The 20,992-nt window shown below is 37.7% G+C and overlaps 1 protein-coding gene across 12 annotated transcripts in view; it reads left to right on the top strand.

Annotated features, from left to right (window-relative positions):
* Positions 1-20,992, top strand: part of FTO (FTO alpha-ketoglutarate dependent dioxygenase) — a 228,494-nt gene that overhangs the window by 5,102 nt on the left and 202,400 nt on the right. For 5 of the 12 annotated variants that reach the window (XM_090149892.1, XM_090149896.1, XM_090149900.1 and 2 more), the window contains exon 1: positions 8,849-8,978. The exons of 2 other annotated variants lie outside the window; for them this stretch is intronic. In XM_090149892.1, the coding sequence (XP_090006018.1) occupies positions 8,913-8,978 (66 nt within the window). In that variant the 5' untranslated portion in view covers positions 8,849-8,912. Of the gene's footprint in view, positions 1-8,846; positions 8,979-20,992 lie in introns of those variants that run through there. 5 more of the 12 variants (XM_090149893.1, XM_090149894.1, XM_090149898.1 and 2 more) reach the window with 2 other exon arrangements.

The raw sequence follows: 20,992 nt of genomic DNA, 5'->3' as shown, positions 1-20,992 counted from the left end.
ATAAAAAACATGTTGGTTTTGCCAGAGCATTTTTCTGCTTATTCCTTCTCCTTTCTATTTCTGCCTTAATTTAACTGTTCTAACTTCCATCACCTGGGAGACTTAATGTTTTCTGAAAAGATATTGTGGTACTTTTCTGGGCAGCCCTTCTCTCTATGAAAAGTAAATTTTTCTTTTGCAACTTTGAAGACAGTGGTGAGCTCTGCTTTCTATCGAATAATTAAAAAAGGCCAAATAGGGCCTTGGTAGATGTTTAAAATTCAATGTAAATTCAAGTTTTGGAATTCTATAATAAGATAGGCAGTGCACCCTGAATATTTATTGTATTTTCTGGATGTGAAGAGGATTTCCTGTTACGTGCCTGGAAGCAGCTGTGGGGTTGGTCATAATGACAGGTGTATTCAAAGTCTCTCCCAAGCCCTAAATGAAAGTGCCAATCATGGCAGTGCAACAGAAGTAAATCCAGGAGAAGCAGAACCCTTTCCTAGGTTTCTTGCTGTCCATCAGTTTTGTCTATGGTGATTTCCAGGGAAAGGCAGACGCAATTCCTGAAAGATGAGATTCTTTTTGATTACTTTAATTATATGTGTGCTTCAGAACACCAAACTTTTTTCCCTTCAATTAACGTGTGAACTGAGCAGAAGCTGTTTGCCCAGTTTCAGTTCATGTGTCAAACAGCATCTTCCCTGTAATTTTCTAGAGTACAGCAGAGCTGCTTGTGTGATGGTACAGTGGTTTGGAGCAGTTTTCTTAAATGCACTGTTCAAGTCTTCTGAATGGAAAATGATAGTACTGTAATTAAAACAAGTGTTTTTGAAGTTACTGGAGTGTTACTATGGGAGGAAATTGTTTTACCCTATTTAGTATTAACTTATTTTGCCTTCATACTCATACAGCACTTTTTATAAAAGAATGACATCTATCCTCCTAGAATTTGCTCAGTTTCATTTTGCCCTTTTGTCTGCTGCTCATCCCACCACTTTTATTTAAGACTGTAAAGTTACTTCAGTGTAACTGCTGTTGTCACCTTTGCCCTCAGCTAATCAAATAGTTTACCTTGAGGGAAACATTTATCTCCCACTTTCATTATTATTATTTTCGTAGCTGTAAAGATATATATTTTATGTCTGCAGAAGGCTGTAACAGTGAAACGAGGTATTGATCTGCTGTATTTGGCAATTTCTTTCCACCTTGCCATCGATATCATGTCAGCCTGTGTCTGTACTGTGGTTGACCTCACAAATAGCTCTTTATGTTCCCATTGGATTCAAATGATATACTATTCTCAAAACTAAATCAATGAATGATTATAAAGTTTTTAGTATTATTTCATAAGCCCCAGGCAACTGGTACTTCATGTGGTGAATACTTGAAAACATATCTGATTAAGAGATGTTGCTGATTCTGTTCAAAGGTTTAAAATTGTGTTGAAATCAAACAACCTATAATACTAAGTTCAGGATCTGGTTTGCATATTTCTTTACATATACTGAAACTACTGAAGCTTCTGCCTGTAATTCACTGGAGAGACTCCAGTCTACAATGGCAGAAGATTTTACTTCAAGCTAAACCACTGCTTCTGATGCATGCTGTGATGAGTGCAAAAATTTAATGCTCTGGATCTTAGCAGTCAAAGATCGTGAATGGTAGTACACTGTGTGCTGTGCTTTGAGGGGGAGAAGCTGAAGTAAAGATCAGATAAGGTTTTAGTTGCCAGAAAGTGAGCAGTTGTAAGTCTAAGCAGCTCTGCAACAGAAAATCATTGCTTGTATTGCTGTGTAGTGTCACGCTTGGAGTGTGCTTTTCTTTTTGGTACTGTGATGGACATGTACCTTTTATATATGTTCACTGCTCTGTTTTTTGCCTCTGGCATATGAAAAGTACCACATTGGTGATATTGGTTCTTTTGTTTAGATCTTAGTTCTTTTCTACATAACAATGGTGATAGTGAAACATTTGGGCAGGAAGAGGAGCTGGAGAAATGTTGAGTTAGCACTAACTTCTTCCATCCCTTACAGCAGAATCTATTAAGCTTGGCCACCTTTTGGTATATATTTTCATTTCCTAAATTAAATAGGAAAACAGCCATGTGATACAGTCACATTGACACTGTCCTCGTAAATCACCTCTGTGGTAGGGATTTTTTTTTTCCTCTAAACTACAAATTGAAGTACAAAAGGAAGTTTAGGAAGATATTCTGTTATCACAAGTGGATGGATGGTGTATGATAAGCAGTGGATATATTGCTTGCATTCTGTATGACTCAGTTATGTGTATGCAGTAACTCCTGTTCCTCTTGGACAGGATTGGACTACCTGAAGTTCCCGAATGTTGGAAGAACTTCTTACTGTGGTGGAGTATTGGATTAAGCTGCCCATGGAGGTGATGGAGGCAGCGTCTCTGGAGGTGTTCAAGAATAGCATAGATGTCACTCTGATGATACGGTCTAGAGCCATCATGGGCATGAGCTGATGGTTGGACTAGATGGTCTTAGTGATCTTTCCAACCGTAATGATTCTGTGGTTCCCTAAGTGCTGAGGTGTCCATGTGATAGAAGAGTCAGGAAGTGATGTAGATGTGCATTAACATTATGCTTTTCAGTAATGAACAGTTAAGTCAGGATGTCCAGAATCTGGGTCTGGAAACTTCAGAAAAATGCAGAAATAATTCAGGGTTGAATTTGAACCTGATTGAGAAATGAAATAGAGGAAGTGAGTGGGAAAAATGGAGAGATGATAGCAATAACCATGCAAGTCCTCTCCTGCCCTTTTGGAGTATAATATGTCTTGATGAGATTTCCCCACATTTATTTCTGCTATAGAGAGGGGCTGCTAGCCTATCTATGTAGAAAAGCCTCGGAATTTGTCCTTTTGTCTGAAATCCATTGGATTATGATATTATGCTTGTAGTTTCCTGAAAGCCATTCATTGTGATCACGAAAGGAAGTTTGTTATCCCCTTTCAGTTGAGTGTTGTCTGTATGGTTTGTGCTGTGAAATGTAGGAACGTCATCCCTGCCATAAGGTTTGAGGGGTGTACGTCTGCCTACATGACAGAACAATAGCTTTAATGCTTCACGATCCAAATGTGCTCATCCTAAATAATGAAGTTTCACTTTCTCTTCGGTTTGTGATTCAGAGCTTGTGAATACGTTCTTTAATGCATTGGTGCCACGACAGCAATTGGTACAGAGCAGTAATGTCACAAACGGGGTGATGCCAGCGACCCAGTGAAGAGGAACAAGCTGTTTGCATGTAGGTCTGTTGTTCAAGGGCAGTGCTTGGACCTGGAAGTGCAGGAGAGATGGGCCTTCATGAAGAGGGCATAAGGAGCTAACCTGTATGATCCTTTGTCAGCATGATTAAATTTGGTGTCAAGTATGGGTTTGTATGAAAGATGAGAGGCATCACTGTTTATCTAATAATAAAAAGTGTTCCTATTTTTCCTGGAGTCTTTTATATGTTAATAGAGGCGAATGTGAATATGGTCACATAATTTAAATGTGTAAGTAAAAACTATACGTCTTTACTGCCAATGAGTTAAAAGTAAGATGTATGTTTTATGCAAAATACTGCAATTTCATTGTTAATCACATTGTTCAAGCCATAACTCCACACCAAACAGTGCTTTTAAGCAAATAGAAAATACTGTTACTGAACCATTTATTACAGAAAGGCTTGGGCTATTTAGAGACTGATGCAAAGTGTTTATTTGCGTGCTTTAAAGTATTCCTGTGTGGCAAAATTAATATACAAATGTAGAATTACAAATCCAAGGGATTGTATTAACCCTAATTAATAAGGCACTCCTTTTTTATTGTAGAGGAATCACCGTTATTTAATAGAATAAAATATTTCCAAAATTATAGCCATCATAAAGGCATGCCATTGCATGAGACCTGGAGGAATTATTGCAAGATATTTGAACATTTTTAAATATTAAAAGAAAGAAGTAAAAAAGTTTGGACGTCTTTCTCCTCCCTCCTTCTACTCTGCCAAATCTGGCTTGTTTAAAACAGCTGCTGAGAGTTCTGTTTAACGTTATACTTTGCATGCATTTGTGACTTGAAATAAGAAAAAGAGAAATTTATGACAGACAGTTTGAATGGCATGCTGTCAGTTTGGCTCTTCGTGAATTGGCAGCGGTCTCATTTAGGACCATGAAATACGTGTCTGCCTGGACAGAATGAGAGCGCTTTGCATGTTCTGCAGAAGACAGCCACTCCTTGCTGCCTCGCAGCACTCAGTGGTGCATGACAGTTGCCCTTCATTGCTGTCTGCGCAGAACTTAACCTCTGACCGCCCACTTAGTCGCTGTGCAGCGGCTGGAGCAGGCCAGGCTGCTGGTGAATGACGGGCATCGGCCTGCAACGTGCCTGTCATTATCGGGCTGTCAGGAGTAGCCTGCCATTGGGCTCCATCACGGCTTGAAACCCATGTGCAGCAGTCCATAGTACTTAACTTCCAGGACTGTCAACAGAACGCTCAAATGTGCATAAAAAATGCGTATTGAATATGTCTTTGATCATAATATAGGAAGATATTTTTTGTGTGTGTTAAATGTATTCATGCGGCTTTCACGGGGCCAAGAGGTTGAATCTGCTGCCACGGTAAAAAGTGAACTGTTGTCTCCTGTGGTCTGTTTCAAATAGCACAATTTAGATTTGAACAGCTCTGCCAGTTAAACCCTCAGCTTGTCTTGCGTATCCTATCAGCTCTGCAGCCAGCAGTGTAAGCAGCACGCTGCTCGACCAGTGGTGCCTGAGGTTAGCTGTCAAACGGCACTGTTATTTGGGATCTTGCTGTAATGTAATAGTATAGAAGGAGTTCAGGCTACGTGATTTGTAAAGTGGTTGTGAGAAGTTAAAATGGCTGAAATTTATTTCAGGTGCCCCTCCTCGCTCCCTCCCCAACAGTGTGAGAGAAGATAGAATTTATCATAATAAAGTAAGAAACCCAAGGCAAAGTAAAACCATCATTTTTTTCTCAAGTACAGAATACAGTGAATAAAAGAGCATCAGAATTCGCTGCAAAGAGATAGGAAGGATGGACTTCACTAAGTAATAAATGCTTGATGTTGATAATATTTAATGAGCAGATATATTTGTATTTTCTAATAATGAGTGCTAAAGGCTTTGAGGCTGGACCCCACTCTTAATTAAATGAAAGGGAATTGTAGCACAGCACTAGTTAGGAACATAAGCTTGGTCTGCAACTGAATCCTTTAAACCAACTATCATATAGTAACAAATACGGAGAGTGGTTTTGTGTTTGGAAGAGTCATATCCTGCTTTAGCATAATATTTACTAGTCACTTGGGCAAAACAAGCTAGCTGCAATTTATTTGTTCAATTTCTTCAGGCACATCTGTTTATCTTCTCTAAATATCCCAGTTTCTTCTCATATGAAATGCTTTATCAAAATGACATCGCGGACTATAAATATCATGGTCAATCACAATTCACTAGAGCTTTGTCATAATGGACAGCATATATCCAAAGTGCAATTATTGCACTACCTTGCTAATTGGTCATAAGATGCATTTTTTTTTAGCATTTTTAAAGGTTTCCATGCTAATTAGGCAAAATCAACAAAATCATAGAAAGTGGTTAGACTGCTTAGTAGTCCTAAGTTTTCCTTTCACTATATTTTAAAAACCAAGTTTGTGGGTTTTGTGCTTGCAATATCACTTGCAAGAAACCTCACATCCATTGAACTAAAAAATTAGTCTTAGTTGAAATAGCATTGTTCTTTAATAACAGTCCAACTCTTGGATTTCAGTCTTTGCTGATGCATTAATGTGCCTTGTCTGAAGTATTCAATGTGTACATCTGCATAAATGTACACGTGTATATATGCTTAAAATAAATGTACGAAGTCCTTTGACAAGCAGAGTGGTTGGTTAATAGGCATGGAAATAACATTCCTCTAAATAACTTTTTTTTAAAAAAATAATTGCTGTTATTAAGTTTTAGTTGATGTTTCTCTCGAGAGAGATGTGTATCTACGGATTACTTCCTGGTGAAGGATAATTAAATGTAGGCTATATATGCAAGTAAGCACATAAACAGTGAATGCTTAAATGATGAACCACTGTATTTGATGCTGTCTCTAAACACAGAACTCTTTGTTGGCCTACATAACTAGAAATATGTTACCAAAGCTAATAGAAAGATTGCCTGGGCCTTTTCTCAAAATAATGTGTTTTTTGCATTTCAGAAAGAAGTTTTTTGTTGTTTCATTGTCCAAATCAAGCTTGCATTTCTTGTGGGAGTTAGTTATACTTCTTGTAGCTGTGTTCCTGGAGGAAAGAAAAAGCAAACACATTTTTAGAATCTTTAAGTACTAATATACTATTTCTCCTAATCCAAGGTTGTACTTTTGCCATTTTTGAAGTAACATTTCCTTCTGCTGTGTAGAGAAAACTGACCATCATTATTCAGTTTATTGCATCTTTATAAGTTTTGAAAGAGAAGTTATTTTGCTAGCGTTGTCCACATATGAAGAACCCTGCCATAAAAGCATCTTCCAACTTTTAGATATTGGAATTGAATGTTTAAAAGCAAAGGGATAGTGAGTGAAGATAACTGGCATTGCTTTGTGGTGTTTGTGGTTACAGTATCTGGACTGAAAGCAAAATGTTTTAATCAAGCAAAGAAGCTCCTGAAGTTAGCTTTGGCAGGGCAGGAGGTGTACGTGGGCTTTTTATCCTACTTCAAAAATGTTTGGAAACTGCGTGTGTGTACTTGAGAGGTTAGACATCTGTGATCCTCTTTGGTGTTACAGGAGAAAAATAAATCCTCTAATGCAAAATAAAGGAGGGCTGGATACCTTAAGGGAAGTGCTTTGTTGTCACCTACAATCTCTGCAGTACAAATATCAGCTTGTCACAAAGGTTGAGACCTTTGTAGTGCATTCTTTCAGGATACAAATCTGTCTCTCTTCTGGCTTTAATGCAATAGCTGTGAAATATCTGTATTAGGTAAAATAGAGGTTAAGGCACCTTTAGGGCACTGAATTCTTATCTCTTTTTACTAGCAGTGGTGTCAACATGCACTAAAATGTGATGACCTACTCTCTTCTTTGATAAAAGGAAAATGACCTGTCTACTGTGGTCGGTGATAGACTCGCCCAAGGCAGATTATATTGTCACCTTCTTTAGTATTGGCATGTAGGAAAATAAAGAAAGGCTGGGATATTTCTGTTTACCATAGAAGTATGTGACATTTCTAGCTACTGATAAAACATACTCAAGGGTAGAAAGAAGAAACCAGTTTATGCGACTAAACAAGGCTGGAAAGAAACGTAGAGATATTTTTTATTGTGTGAGCCCTTGGTATCACAGGACACATGATATGCATCAAGAGATTCCTTCTTACAACTTCAGACGCTCAAGGTTCAAGTTGTGCATTTAACCCTGCTTTTTGCTTGTCCGTGGCCTTTCTGTACACAAAAAGCTGACATCTCTTGAGTTGCCTTGAACTTCTGACGTAACTGTGTACTGTGCAACAGACAGAGCTTAATCATGGATGTAGCTGGTACCAGCAGCTTCATGTTTGTGGTGTTGTGGAGACAGTTGTTGTCTGGTCCTGGATTATTTCTTCTGAAACACTTATAGCTTTGTAACAGTTAACTTAGCAGTAACTATGAATCATTGCTTGTAGCTGTGAATAATGCGATGTATAAATAACTTAGCTGGTTTAAACTCTAGACTGGAAACATCTCAAAGCATTAAATGACTTCAGCCTGTAAGTAGAAGGTCTACAGTGTTCTGTAAATTAAATGAAGGTGGTCTTCATGTTAATTTAAGACTGAAGAATTCTGTTATTCTTTTTATTGATATTTAAAATGGCATATGTTTTTAAAATGGTTAACACCTTTGCAAGATGGTGATGTAATGCACAAAATCCTTTTTGTGTGAGTTCTTGCATAACAATTTTGTCTTTGGTTGGGAAGCTCAAAGGTTTTGTTGTTGTTGTTTTTTTCCTGAAGTGATGAAACAGACCCAAAAGAAATATATTTACAGCATTCTCTTATCAATACAATGTCTTCCCATTGCTTAGGAGCTTTATGGGCCGTGTACTTGAATTGGTCACTTTTATCATTTGTTACTTTTCAATTTATTGTCTCAGATGTTCATGTTTCTTAAATGAGTAGCTTAACAACGTAATGAAAAGTGTAAAGTTACTGGGAAAAATTGAAGAATAAGTTATTAATTTAAAATCTGTCCCCTTCAATGAGCTAATTTGGTTCTTGCTGATGAACTAATGTTATAGGAGTGAGACTCCATGGCACAGCGCGTTGACTACTGACATACCAATACTTCTGTTGGTGCTGTATATATAATTAATTATATAATTAAACTAGGAAGTTCATATTAATTCTTATTTAAAGCAGATCAATGCAGTGTTTAATCCTGAAAGTTCTGGCATTTTATTCCTTGTCTGTAGCCAGAACGATATAACTGTCATTTTTCCAAACATGAAAACAACAGTTTAATCCTTTCACCTTTCATTACAAGCACGAATTAAAATACATGAATTAAAAAGAGAATGAACAGTGGAGATGTAAGAAATTGGGCTTATCTTGTGTTAGGAGTGTTTCTAAAGGTATCCTAGAAATGCAATAACTAGAGACAACTTTGCAGAACTTCCATCTTTAAATTTCTAAATGTATATGGAACTAAATAGTACATTGAGTTTACACTTAACTCGTCCTTGTTTTATGTAACTTTATTGAAGGAGCCATTTATGTTCCCAAGTTCAGGTATTTGTTGTCATTTTTTCATAATCAGTGTTTTTGCTTTTTTTTTAAATATTTGTGTATTACAGAAGTTACATTAAGAACAGGAGATAATCCAATTCCTAAGAGTAATTTGGAGATTCGAGTCAGTAGCGGAACTGGGCAATGAGCAATGAATGAGCACAACAAAAACTGCCAAATAGGGACTTGCTGGAAGATGCCAGAATGTTCATGGGAGGTAATATTTATTTTAGGAGATGATTAAATAAGTGGAAAACTGACACATCTGATTGGCGGAGAATTAATAATATGTGAATTAAAAATGCAAAGCACCTATTGGGTTCTGGTGTAATATTATAGCACTTATTTCACTGGAATGTAAGCAGCGTTATGTAAACTATATCATAAGTTTGCATGTGTCTTGCTTTTTATAAGGCTTGCTGTCACTCTGAGAAGGAGCTAGTGCTGAAATGATGAGTGAAGGGCTCAGATGCTCTGATTTCAGTACTAATCTGTCTGGAAAGAGTGACTGCTGTGCTGAAGAGGGCAGGAAGAACAGCTCTTCCAAACCCAGTGCAGGAGAGCACTTCTGCTCCTCTCCTCTTCATTTTCCTCATCTGAAGTCTTACTGGAGATGGCTTTTAGAAAAAAGATTGTGGTTATGCTGTGTTTTATATTAGCATGAATTTAGATGAGGCTATTTAGCATGTAAGTAGATGAACATCTTTAAAGGCAACTCCTTTTTCATCTGGGCATCTGTTAGTACTTGAACGATAATGAGAGGAGAAGTACTTCTTGGGGGGGGGGAGGAGTGGAAGGGTTATTCAGGGGTGAAATGTTACCATAGTTAACGAAAAATAAAGTTCCAAACATGTTGCTTGAGAATTCTCATGGCCTACCCGTGTGTAAGCCCCTGCAGAGTCTTGGCCCTGGAGTCCTTCTGAGAGGCACCTGGCTGGAAGTCTGAATGGCTCAGAGCCTCTTCATTTATTTCTTGAAAACTTCTTTTGCATAAGGAATCATCCCTTCCCCTGTGACCTAGGCCTAGTTTTCTCTCCTTTCCTATTTACTTTTGGAAATCTTTGGGATTTCCAGATTCTATCTGTATGTGCGAAATTGCAGACCTTTGCATGCATAATAAAAGCTCAATGACTTCTTGCCAGTGCTGTGATTATTTCCCATGCATAATACATTCAGTCATACTGTGCATATGCAGTGACAAAACAAGCAAAGGGGAATGAAGGATCCCTATGGATGATGTCTGGGAGAGAGTTCCTGTCTCGCTGTCAAATGTTTGCCTTTCTGAACTCCCTGTAGATCTTTCTCCTTGGGCTCTGTGCCAACAGCAGCATCCTCCCATCTGGTCTGTACTGTGAAGCTGGAGCTCACCTCAACCTTTTTAGTCTCTAACTGGAGAGTTTTGCAAGTCTACCAAGAGACAGAAAATGCAGAAGAGATGGCATTTCCTTTAGGCACCTTTCTGTAACAGTCTTTGGTATTTGCCACTCTTAGTGTTTTCCTGTATAGACAAAAAAGTAGCACGCTGATTACAGATCCTGCCTGCAGTCAAAATGCTGCAGAAACTTTGGATCACTTGACTCAGTGCTAAATAGTAGGGCTTCTCTTGTGACTGTTCTTCAAAATATGCTGGACTCTTCTTGGTTAATCTTTGAGCATTACTCAATTGTGTTTATAGCAGGCCGTATAGTTCTCTATGCTTCTGCAAATGATTTCTAGGCATTGCTATATGTGCAGTAGGAAAAGTGTTAAAGTACTGGAGGTAATAAAAAATTTAGCTAAGACCTCTGAAGCTCTCAAACTAGGAAATTACCTCAATCTCTGTTCTGACACGAGCAGTCACTGTTGCAGCCTCTAAACTGGGATCACATGGTGCCTGTAAATGTTAACAAGAAGCCTTAGATAACTTCTACTGACAACCCAGTACAGCTTTATGACATTATGCTGGCAAAACTGTATGTCGCATTTGTAGCTACATATGTGGGAAGGTACAGTATGTTTTGCTAACTGTAGTGTTTAGGCAGGTATAGTGATACGATGTCATGCTGCACATAACTGCATCCTGGTGAACAACTTATTTATCTATTTCTCATTAAGTTGGTAAATCAAGTGGGTTTTGCTGTTGTTTTAGATACGAACTGACAGGGATAAAATATAATCTGAATTCTGGCTGGTTTCCAGTGTTTATCAGTGATGAAAAATTGCAGATTAGTCTGCTTATATGATCAGAACATTTACACAAAGGATATATTGTTACAGTTGTCGGTTTAGTTCTGATTATTACTCACTATGTCTATTGCAATTTTCTCATTATTATTGTTATTGAGCTCCATGTGTAATAGATGGAATTACTTTGTCCACCATTTATTTTATGAATAGCCCACAGAAACATCAGTGTTAATAATATTATCCACTTAATGTACACAGCAGTTTATAATATGGGTAGAAGAATAATGTGATGCACTGTTCAAATTTTGTTGGCATGAGATAAATAGATCTAGTGCATTTTTATTGGTAAATGCACTGTTAAAATTCAGGGGGTTTAAAAGCAGGAAAAAGTCTAAGTGATTGCAACTGCTGTTATCTGATATGTGAGGAAAATGATATATGCTCAAAATTATATCTTTTTAGGTTGGGAGAAAATTTCCTTTTTTAAAAGAAGGAAATGAGAGCATCTGTTTTGCTTATTTAGTAAAGATATATTCTGCTAAATAAGTGAACTAGCTGGGAGAACTTCAGCAATTTGGCTTCTTTGCCCAGTAGTGCAGGAGGTGCATATTAAGTGTAGTTAAGCTAAACTTAACATCCTGGTGAATATTACATACAGCTCCAGTTAAACGAGCACCAACAGCAGGCTGTGGAGGAGGTGAAGTAAGGCCTCAACCAGTGTTCCATCATTTGGAATCCTTCATTTGGGGTTTTCAAAACTTTATCTTCTCTCAATTTTCGTTTCCCAAATATATAGACTTGAGGAGTCTGAACAGCAGTATCCTTTCTTCAGTCAGTTGGTTGTGCTTTTTTTTTCTCCACCTGATTCATGGCAGTGGTTTATGGATTTCAGGATAAATGAGACTGGACTGCCCCTCTAAAGCAGTAATTGAAGATTTCTGTAGGAAAATGTATCAGATTGTACAATTCTGCAGTTTTGGGACTCGTCCTATTTGCATACAAGATTTGTCTACTTATCACCCATCTCTGGTTCACCTTTTCCTTTATTTTCTACGAATTTTAACTAATTGTGTCATTGAAGCAGAAGTTACTTTTGCTTTTTGTGAATCTCTTGCACCAGAAGACAGGCACCGATCAAATTTTAGCAAATTAAAAATGACATTTTGGCAATTAGCAGAAGCTCCTTAGTCTATTCCACCTGATTCTTAGGAGCTTCTTCATCTTTAAGATGCCTTTTTGTAAAATGTCTTACAGGTAGTAAGGATGTGCCCTGGTTTTGTTTAAGTGCACTGAAATATTAAGTCAATATATGGAAGTACAACATTTAATAACCAGAAGTGTTTTTTTTCCTAGAATACATAGGCATTTAAACAAAATCTCCTTTGAATCTTATGTAAAAGCTATGCTGTTTGAATCTGAGAATGTAAAGAGAAGGCTTTTGACATGTTGAAGTATATGATGCCAGCGTAGCAGCTCTAATATCTTCTTTGCTTGGTTAAGACAAACTTGATAGGTAGGGGTAATAAGTATTAGGCTGACTTAAAAGATTATAAAAGTGTTATACTAGGCTGAAGAAGGGCTTGTGTATCCAAAAATCTACTTTGACTTTCTCCATTGATTTTGGTTGATCTTACAGAAGGCAGAGCTATTACCTTGCCTATAGCCAGCATGGCCACGCAGCAGCCCAATGTATTTTGGGTTACTTGGATCTCCGTGTCCCCTTCTTACATGTTAAATACATGGACACCAGTATGTACTTCTCAACAGGCAAGTTGTGTTATGGAGACTATTAATCTTTGGTGCTGAAATAGCATAATTCATCTATTGTTTAACTGTGTAGATGCCAAATGCATCTCAGAACTTGATTTTTTTAATGCAGTTTACAGACTATACTTCAACTGCGGTCATTTGGTTTCACTGAAAGTTTGTGTAGGAAAGTATACTCTCATATCTTCTAAATAATTATTATTTTTTTAACTGTCTACACAATCTTCTTGCCATAAGAAGTCATAAGGACATCTTCAGAGCTGAATTTCTGGGAAGTACTCTGAGCAGATTAATCTCTGCATTCTGAGCTACCTTTTAATTCAGGGATTTATATATAGCAATTATCTAGTAGAACTTTGGACTGGCCAGCAGATTGCAGAGAGCTATGTGGTATGTTGCTCCTAGCCCCCAAAAGCACCTCATGTTTCAATAAGAGCTGAAATGTGTGCTCCACGTGCACATGCTTTGTTTCCAGCCAGTTGTGCAGTATTACCTATTGCTTTTGAAACTATCAACAATTCTGTGCAAAGTAAAGGAATGTGGCCATTATGTAATAATTAAAAAAAAAATCACAGCACACATCTGATACTTGAGCAGAATATTTTCTTTATCTTCAGCGTCTTTTGGTTACTCTATCAGCTCTTTTCACAGAGATATATATATATATATATATATATATATTTTTTTTTTTTTTTTGCTTACTACAGAAAAATTTCATCAAATACAGGATAACAGAACGCTGTCAAATGAAGAAGGTTTTATATGGACAGCATTAGACAGGAACAGAAAGATCCAGTGCACTAATAGGCATGCTCACATGAGCTACCTAGTCCATTGACAGTTTTTTCCTTTGTTCTCCCTCTCGACCCACTTTCTGCCAGTGACTTGTGACATATTTTGCAGGAGATCAAATAAGCCCTTGACACCTGATTGCAATGTAGTGCTTGTTTACAGTTGCATTTTTGAAGGACCTCTAGACAAGATGGAAGGTTTAACTTAAAGTAATTAAATTTGCATTTGCTCTGTGACAGGAATTTTCTTATGTATGCATCCTGTTGAGCAACTTTTACTGTAATTGGCCATGAAGTACCAAAAGAAAGATGCAGGTAGACAAAATCATTGTTGCCTACTACTAAAATCTGTCATTGTATTTCCTAAGGACTGGCTTGTATCTGGGTTTGCACCAGGTTCTTTGAAATACAGGAAAGCCTACTTTTTGGAAGGGAGAAAGGAGAGAGTTCCCAAGCATGGACCTTTCAATGGATCCCCCTACACTTCCTTGGTGGGGCTAAATTTCTATATTGCTTGTAATTAACAGTAATCTCATTTATAATTACTTCTGCTTTCTGAAGCGTTTGTTACTATCTGTTTTGCAGTTGTCTGTCTTTTTTTGGGCATGGCTACCTTTTGTTCTTGGCCATCTTCCTTTTTTGTCATCTTAATTTTCTTGATCATAAGATGTAGATCTGATGGAGGTGATGCAACTGTGCCAAGTACTGGCACTGTGCTCCCTTAGGTTGGCTGTAGGTTGAACCAGATGTGAGCCCTCCTACTTGCATCTGCAAAGGTTGTTATTATACAACAGGCTGCATTTATATGCTAGTTTAGGCAGAACGGATTTTGGATTGAAATCATTCATATGGAAATTTCTTTTTTTCTTTTTTTCTTTAAGTTTTGAAGCAATCTTGAAGAAAGAGGACTGGACAAATAAGCCTTAGTAAAACTGATTGATCATATTCAAACAGGAAATTGGAATTGAGTAACAGATTCTTCTGACTTCTAATCTGTACTGGCCAACAGGAGATCCTTTAAGAACTTGCTAATAATAATAGTAGTGATGGGGGGAAAAAAAAAGTAAACCTTTGGCTAGCAGTACAAAAATACAAAAGAATGTGTTTTTCCTTTACTCAGCCATTTGTTGCTTTAACATTAAGTGTTTACTTGTCTTTTTGCCAGCAAAAAATCTGGAGTGGGCTCTGGCATTAGCTGTAAATTGTGCTTTGTTTGTTAGTTGATGAGTAGGTTAAAAACTCTGCTGAGGCTTTGATTAGTGTCCCAGTTTTCATCATACAGTAGCTCTTTGTGGCCCGAAACGGGATACGAATCTCTGTTGTTCTAGGTACTACACAGATGGTCTTTCCCAGATACGTGTAAAATGCTGGTGTCATGACGCATGGAATAGTTTTGTTAGTGTTACACAACCAAAACTTCTGCTGTCTTTTTTCCCCTCTTCTTGTTATCATTTAGCCATTTAGTTCAGATGAATAAGCACCAGGCTGTTGCATGTTGGCAGAAATGTCAGTATTTGACTTCTCTTTACTCAAGAACCAAATAAATATTTAAGCAAGCATTTTATTTGGGGAGATAGGACTTCTTGCATATCCGGTTCATCACAGAGTCTTTAGTAGTCTAGTAATTGTCAGCAAGCTTCTATAATGTCTTACTCAGAAGTAACTACTTATTCCCCAGACAGTACTTAAAACAATCACTGAGTTAACAAGTTTAGTTCTTTACTGAACTGCTCTGTAGCAATGCATGGCTCCCAGGATTCTCACGTTTGCTTTCAACATGAGAATGTCTTAATGTGCTGCAGGTCTGTGCTAATTCTTGTAAATCAGCAGCCAAGATGCACTAAGCAGATTAAATGTAAGTGAAGATCTCTGTTTATAGTTCCAAGTGCAAACTCTGATATGAAAGATAAGCTGGACTTGATTAAAAGAGTTCACTATTCACTTTTTGAAAGCTAAAAAACTGTTTGCTGTGATTAGTTCTTAGTAACTTTTGGTGACGTGTTATGGCAAGATGCAACCTATCGGGGTGGAGTAACTGCTGGTACTGCTGGGATTTCTTCTGTCAGTGAAATTTGAAGTAACGTGTCCCAGTGTTCCCCTAACACCATTTGAAGCGGTTTTACAAGGACCAAGAATTATTTGTGTCTTGCATGACCTGTCCTTATTGCTACTTTTGAGTACAACATAAGCTAGAAGAAGTAATTATTTTCAGCCCACTGACTACAAGCGAGATTAATAACTTCTGAAAGGGCTGTAATGAAAGGCTGACCCAACTGGCTTTTGTATTACTCCTTGTTTATCCTGCACTCATCTCTATCACCTTTGGGCTACAACAGAATGTAATTTATAGTAGCAGTGCTTTGTAGAAGGTGAAAGGCCATATTTTTAATGAGGATAGGCCTGATTGGGGTTCAGGGTTAGAAATGTTGTGTGGTGGATTACAGTCAACAAAATTCATGCAAACAATGTGGTTGTAGAAAGGAGCAAGTAACTTACCTGACAGGAAATAGGACCTCGTTTTCTTACTGGGCATTAGCAAAGCTCAATTAGCAGAAGTTAAATAACAAGAAAAAGGGACTTGACTATCATAGTGCTAGTGGTTTTCAAGTCCAGTAAACATTTTTAGTTTCAATGTAGTGTTGGCTTTTTAGTCTGCAAAAATAGGGTGGGGTTTTTTTCAGTACAATCAATTTTCTTACTCACTTTGATTCACTTTGCTAAACTACAAAGAAAAAAAGCTACAAGCATCCAAAATAAGTAAATCAAAGATGTGTGCATATATTTGATTTCTACAGGGCACAAACAAATGACCACTTGTCATAGAGTCATAGAATGGCCTGGGTTGAAAAGGAGCACAATACTCATCTAGTTCCAACCCCCTGCTGTGTGCAGGGTCACCAACCAGCAGACCAGGCTGCCCATAGCCACATCCAGCCTGGCCTCGAATGCCTCCAGGGATGGAGCATCCACAGCCTCCTTGGGCAACCTGTTCCAGTGCCTCACCACCCTCTGGGTGAAAAACTTCCTCCTGATATCCAACCTAAACCTCCCCTGTCTCAGCTTCAAGCCATTCCCCTTTGCCCTATCAACATCCATGCTTGTAATCAGCTGTTCCCCCTCCTGGTTATCCACTCCCTTCAAGTGTTGGAAGGCCACAATGAGGTTGTCTGGGAGACTTCTCCAAGCTAAACAAGCCCAGTTCCCTCAAGCTTTCTTCACAGGAGAGGTGCTCCAGCCCTCTGATCATCTTAGTGAAGATTATCTTGTGCTTGTCCCTTGACTAGATATGCTGCAGAGTCTCTCTGAGCTTGTCCCTGTTGGGAAGGATTAATGGCAGAACTTTGGGAACTTTCCTTTTGGAAGGGAAAGTTACATTACGTTTGTGGGGTAGGAGAAGAAGAGAAAGATTTCTGTTCTGTGTAGTCAAAAGCTGATTTGAAAGAACTTGTTGGATTTGGGTTTTCATCACTCAGGCACCAACCCTCTGTGAGTGCTGCTTCCCGTGAAAGCTCCGTCTCGCCTTTCATTTGTGCAGGTCTTCTTGCAAGTGACAAATTGCTTCACTTATGTTTTGAAAGGGAACAAGAAACATTTCTACATTTGTGAGTTTCACTAGTGTTTAAGGAAACAACTTCTAACCTATACGTCACCTCTGTGCAACCTATCCATAGAGAATAATGTCTGAGTTGTCCCCATTAGTTATTTGTGGACAACTTTGTCTCTCTGGAAGATAATTTTATGAAAAACTGAGCTTTTGTAAGTTGTTTTTTTACCATTTAAAAACTTCTGTGCTAGAATAGAAAATGATTGTTAGCTTTTCCTTAGCATAGTAGCTGTTGATAATTGTGGACCACATGATGGTAATAACTGTGTGCTAAACCATGAGGGGTGTAGGATTTGTGTGGGATTTCAGTACAGAAGTTTGAGAGCAGCAGTTTAGTCTGTATAAGCACTGCAAGACTTCAGAGAGCTGCTGTGCTGGAGCTTTTCCTTCCGATTTCACACTTCACACTGTATCGTGCTGCATCAACACTGAATATTGGTTTGTGCACCTTTATGACAAGAACTTTTTATTTCATGGTAAAATGTGGAGACCTTCTTCTAGTAGGTGGGACATTGGGCTTCTGCTCCATCTGCAGCCATTTCTGCCCGTCTTTGTTGAGGGGTCAGCCTCCCTCTGTCACACTCCTCCTCTGCACTGCTCTCCCTTGGGCCTTCCTGCTCTGCTGTCTGTTAGCAAGGAATAGAATCACACAGTTACTTTAAAGCAACATAATGTTGGGACTCCCGTTCTTTTCTTCAGTGTCAGTAGGTCTTGAACTATTAATGCAAATCTTCAAAACGATTCTTTTAAATTTACACTTGTTTTACATTATTTTATAATTAAGTTGTAGTTTTTAAAGAGAAGAAAGGAATGGAAGTTTTTCAAGTGATTAAATATTAATTTTATTCACATTTAACCCTAATTTACATTAAGAATGTTAACTGAAAGACAGATCTTGTGAATTCAACGTTTTCATTTCCTTCTAGTCTTGTTGATGAATAGCTGGATCTTGTCATATGTTCATAAAGGGTGATTGTCCGCTGGGATGGAAGGAATAATTGTGCTGGCTTGCACTTCCTATGACTGTCTGTGATACTTCTGTTTCCTAATTAAACAAAAAAGTCAATGGCTTTTTTTTTTGTCTAAACTAAAGCAAAGATTTCAAACAAAATGTTGTTTTGGACCATTTAAACACTTCCCTAAGTCTCATAGTTAATCATTATTCTTTCATTCTCTTAAAAAACTATGACAGCGATACATTTAAAATGCTTAAAGATTTTTCTTTTGTTCTTCTGAATGAGTTTTTTATAAGCTCTGCTTGCTTAGTTGCTTCTGCAGAAGTTATACAAGCAAACAAACCAACTTCAGTGACCTTGAAAGCCCAATTATTCCTGTATTGCCCTCATCTATTGTTTTGTATGTAGGCAAAATTAAGACTGTAGATATATAATTCTTCAGTTTATATATTTCATATTTAGATTTCACACTCTCGTACAAAGTTACTTAGAGTCTGATTTGAAGAGATCTGTCAATTCTTGGTAGGTCTTTTTACAAACGTGGCAATTTGACTTGTCTTTGGTCCTTAGTAGGACTCTTGGAAATCTGATGTCTAAGGAATTTTCATGGAAGATGCATTACGGGATAATGTTTATAGAATGATATTATATTTGTATGTTAGCAAGTGATAGATCTATTACATACAATACTATGAACATGGTTAAACAGAAAAATGTTGTGATGCATGCAACTGCACATAGGGGACACTGACCCTTTTGTTTTCAGAGAATTACACAAATTAAAATGCACCCAGTATATTCTGACTTCTATTAAAAATATCAAATGCTATCAAATGCTGTGGCCTATTGCATGAATTCAGTTATACGTGCACTGGAGGCAAATACTTGTGAACGATATGCAGTGTCATTACTTAAAAAAAAAAAAACAACAAAACAAAAAAACAAGAACTTTTTATTAGAGATACTTTAATAGTTTTTCATACTCTATGCTTAGACATTCTTACAAAAGATACAGACCTTTGCACAGTGTTTAATGCATTACTGAACTTCAAAGAACCTTTGAGAAGTAGGGTCTGCATGTGGTGGAGCAGTAGACATGAAAAAATGCTGTCCTCAAATGTATCTAGCAGTCAGTAATAGATGCTTGATCAGACAATACGAGCACTGAGTGAATGATGGTAATAGCATTAAATATTCACATATAGCAAAAGCCTCTTGACAGCAGAAAAGAGACAGTTTCAGCAATAGGGTGAATAAAACCCAGTGCAATATAGTAGCCTTTCTATATGACAACCATCCGTTAATAACAACCAGTATTTTTCCATGAGATGCATATTTAAGTAATTGCTTGGGACTTACGGTTGTATTTCAGTCTAGCTATTTTATGTGGCCCTTCAGGAGCCTGTAAGTAATTTATATTATACAAGACATCAGTATAATCTAGTATGTTTGATATTTGAATAAGAATTAATAACTGCATAATAATAATGTTTAATTCTAAACAGAAGTGCTTTTTGACCTGTGTATTACTAAAGCTCAACATTGCTCTGCTGTAGTTGGAATTACTGCAGTTTTACACTGCAGTTGGTAACAGGAGCTGTCATGTGAATCAGCTGTTCGTGTCCAAAAGAAAGCTCCTCTATGGCTGTACTCAAAAGAATTCCTGCAAGCAAGCAGGAAGCAATATGCTTTTCTCTCCTTCCCTCTCCACTGCTGAGCACTCTGATAGAAGTAAGCCTGTTTTAATGGCGTCCAGCATGCCCTCATTTCATATTTCTGGGAACTACAAACTACAGTTGTAGAACAGTTGGTATTGCTTGTGCTGTGTTTTCCAAAGTAGGTCCCACTTGCTTGTCACGTGCTTTAGAAAGGAAACACCAACTCAGTGTTTATATAAAAGTGAGAGTGGATGAATTGTGTTGAAGTTGATGAACATGGGAAGTCTAAAGCCTTGTTTGTTTGAGCATTGATTAGTCATCTTAGATACAAGAGCAGATACAAATCTTTGTGGAAAGAGACCTCAATCCTGGAGGTGTAATTTGAGAAGGCGTGAGTAGAATTCTCTAACATGTAAGGAATAAGATTATTTTGGTCTTTCATTTGCCATTTGAAGTAGGGGCTGTATTGATTCTTGTGGTAACAGTTCAGGTCCTGAAGTGTGGTATGGATTAAATATCATATGTATATTTGCTCTACAGGTTTCTGAACTTAGTTTGTCTACTGAGTGAACCTTTCTCAGTTCTCCTGCTAAGAGATTTTTAGTCCTGCAGCTTCAAGGCTCTTTGCATCATAAAATCATATCATTACAGTTGAAACAACCCTCAGTTCATCTAGCCCGACCATCAACCCATCGCCACCATGCCCACTAAACCTTGTCCCTCAGTACTTAGTTTTGATCAATTGGAAAATAAGAATTCCATTTCAAATGGCCTCAGTAAGCTTTCTCAATCTAAGCTTTCACTTTCAATTTCATTTATGATTATACTGGATTATTTTAGCATTTCTTTCGCAGTCTGTGCCTTTTGCTTGACCTGAGCCCGTGAGTTTGTGGGTTTTGTTACCAGTAGGAATTTGTGCTGGAGTTCAGCCTGCATCAATCTGCAGTCAGCATAAAATATATCAGCTTCTTCCTGGGCTATGTTGCACCATCAAGTTCATTGAATTTGCATTAAGCTAAGAATTCACCTGTAGTAATACTCAGCAGAAGCACAGCAGGAGGACAATGGAAATGTGAAATGGCTGCAGTCTCCATTACAGTAATAAGTCAGTGGCAGGAGCATACGAAGTGTCAAAATGCAAACAGGGAATCAATGTGCTTAGTTTGCAGTCTCTAAAACACTTATTTAAGCTATGAAACCACTCCGGATAATAAGTCTGTTCAATTAAGGAAAACAAACCTTCTTGAAAATGATCTCAGTTGAAGGTTTAGATAGAAAAATCAGCGTCA

The sequence above is a fragment of the Phasianus colchicus genome, chromosome 13, assembly GCF_987193195.1.
Source record: "Phasianus colchicus chromosome 13, bPhaCol1.hap1.1, whole genome shotgun sequence".
Taxonomy (NCBI): Eukaryota; Metazoa; Chordata; class Aves; order Galliformes; family Phasianidae; genus Phasianus; species Phasianus colchicus.
The sequence above is the reverse complement of the archived record's forward strand: the minus strand, read 5'-3'. Positions and strand labels throughout refer to the sequence as shown.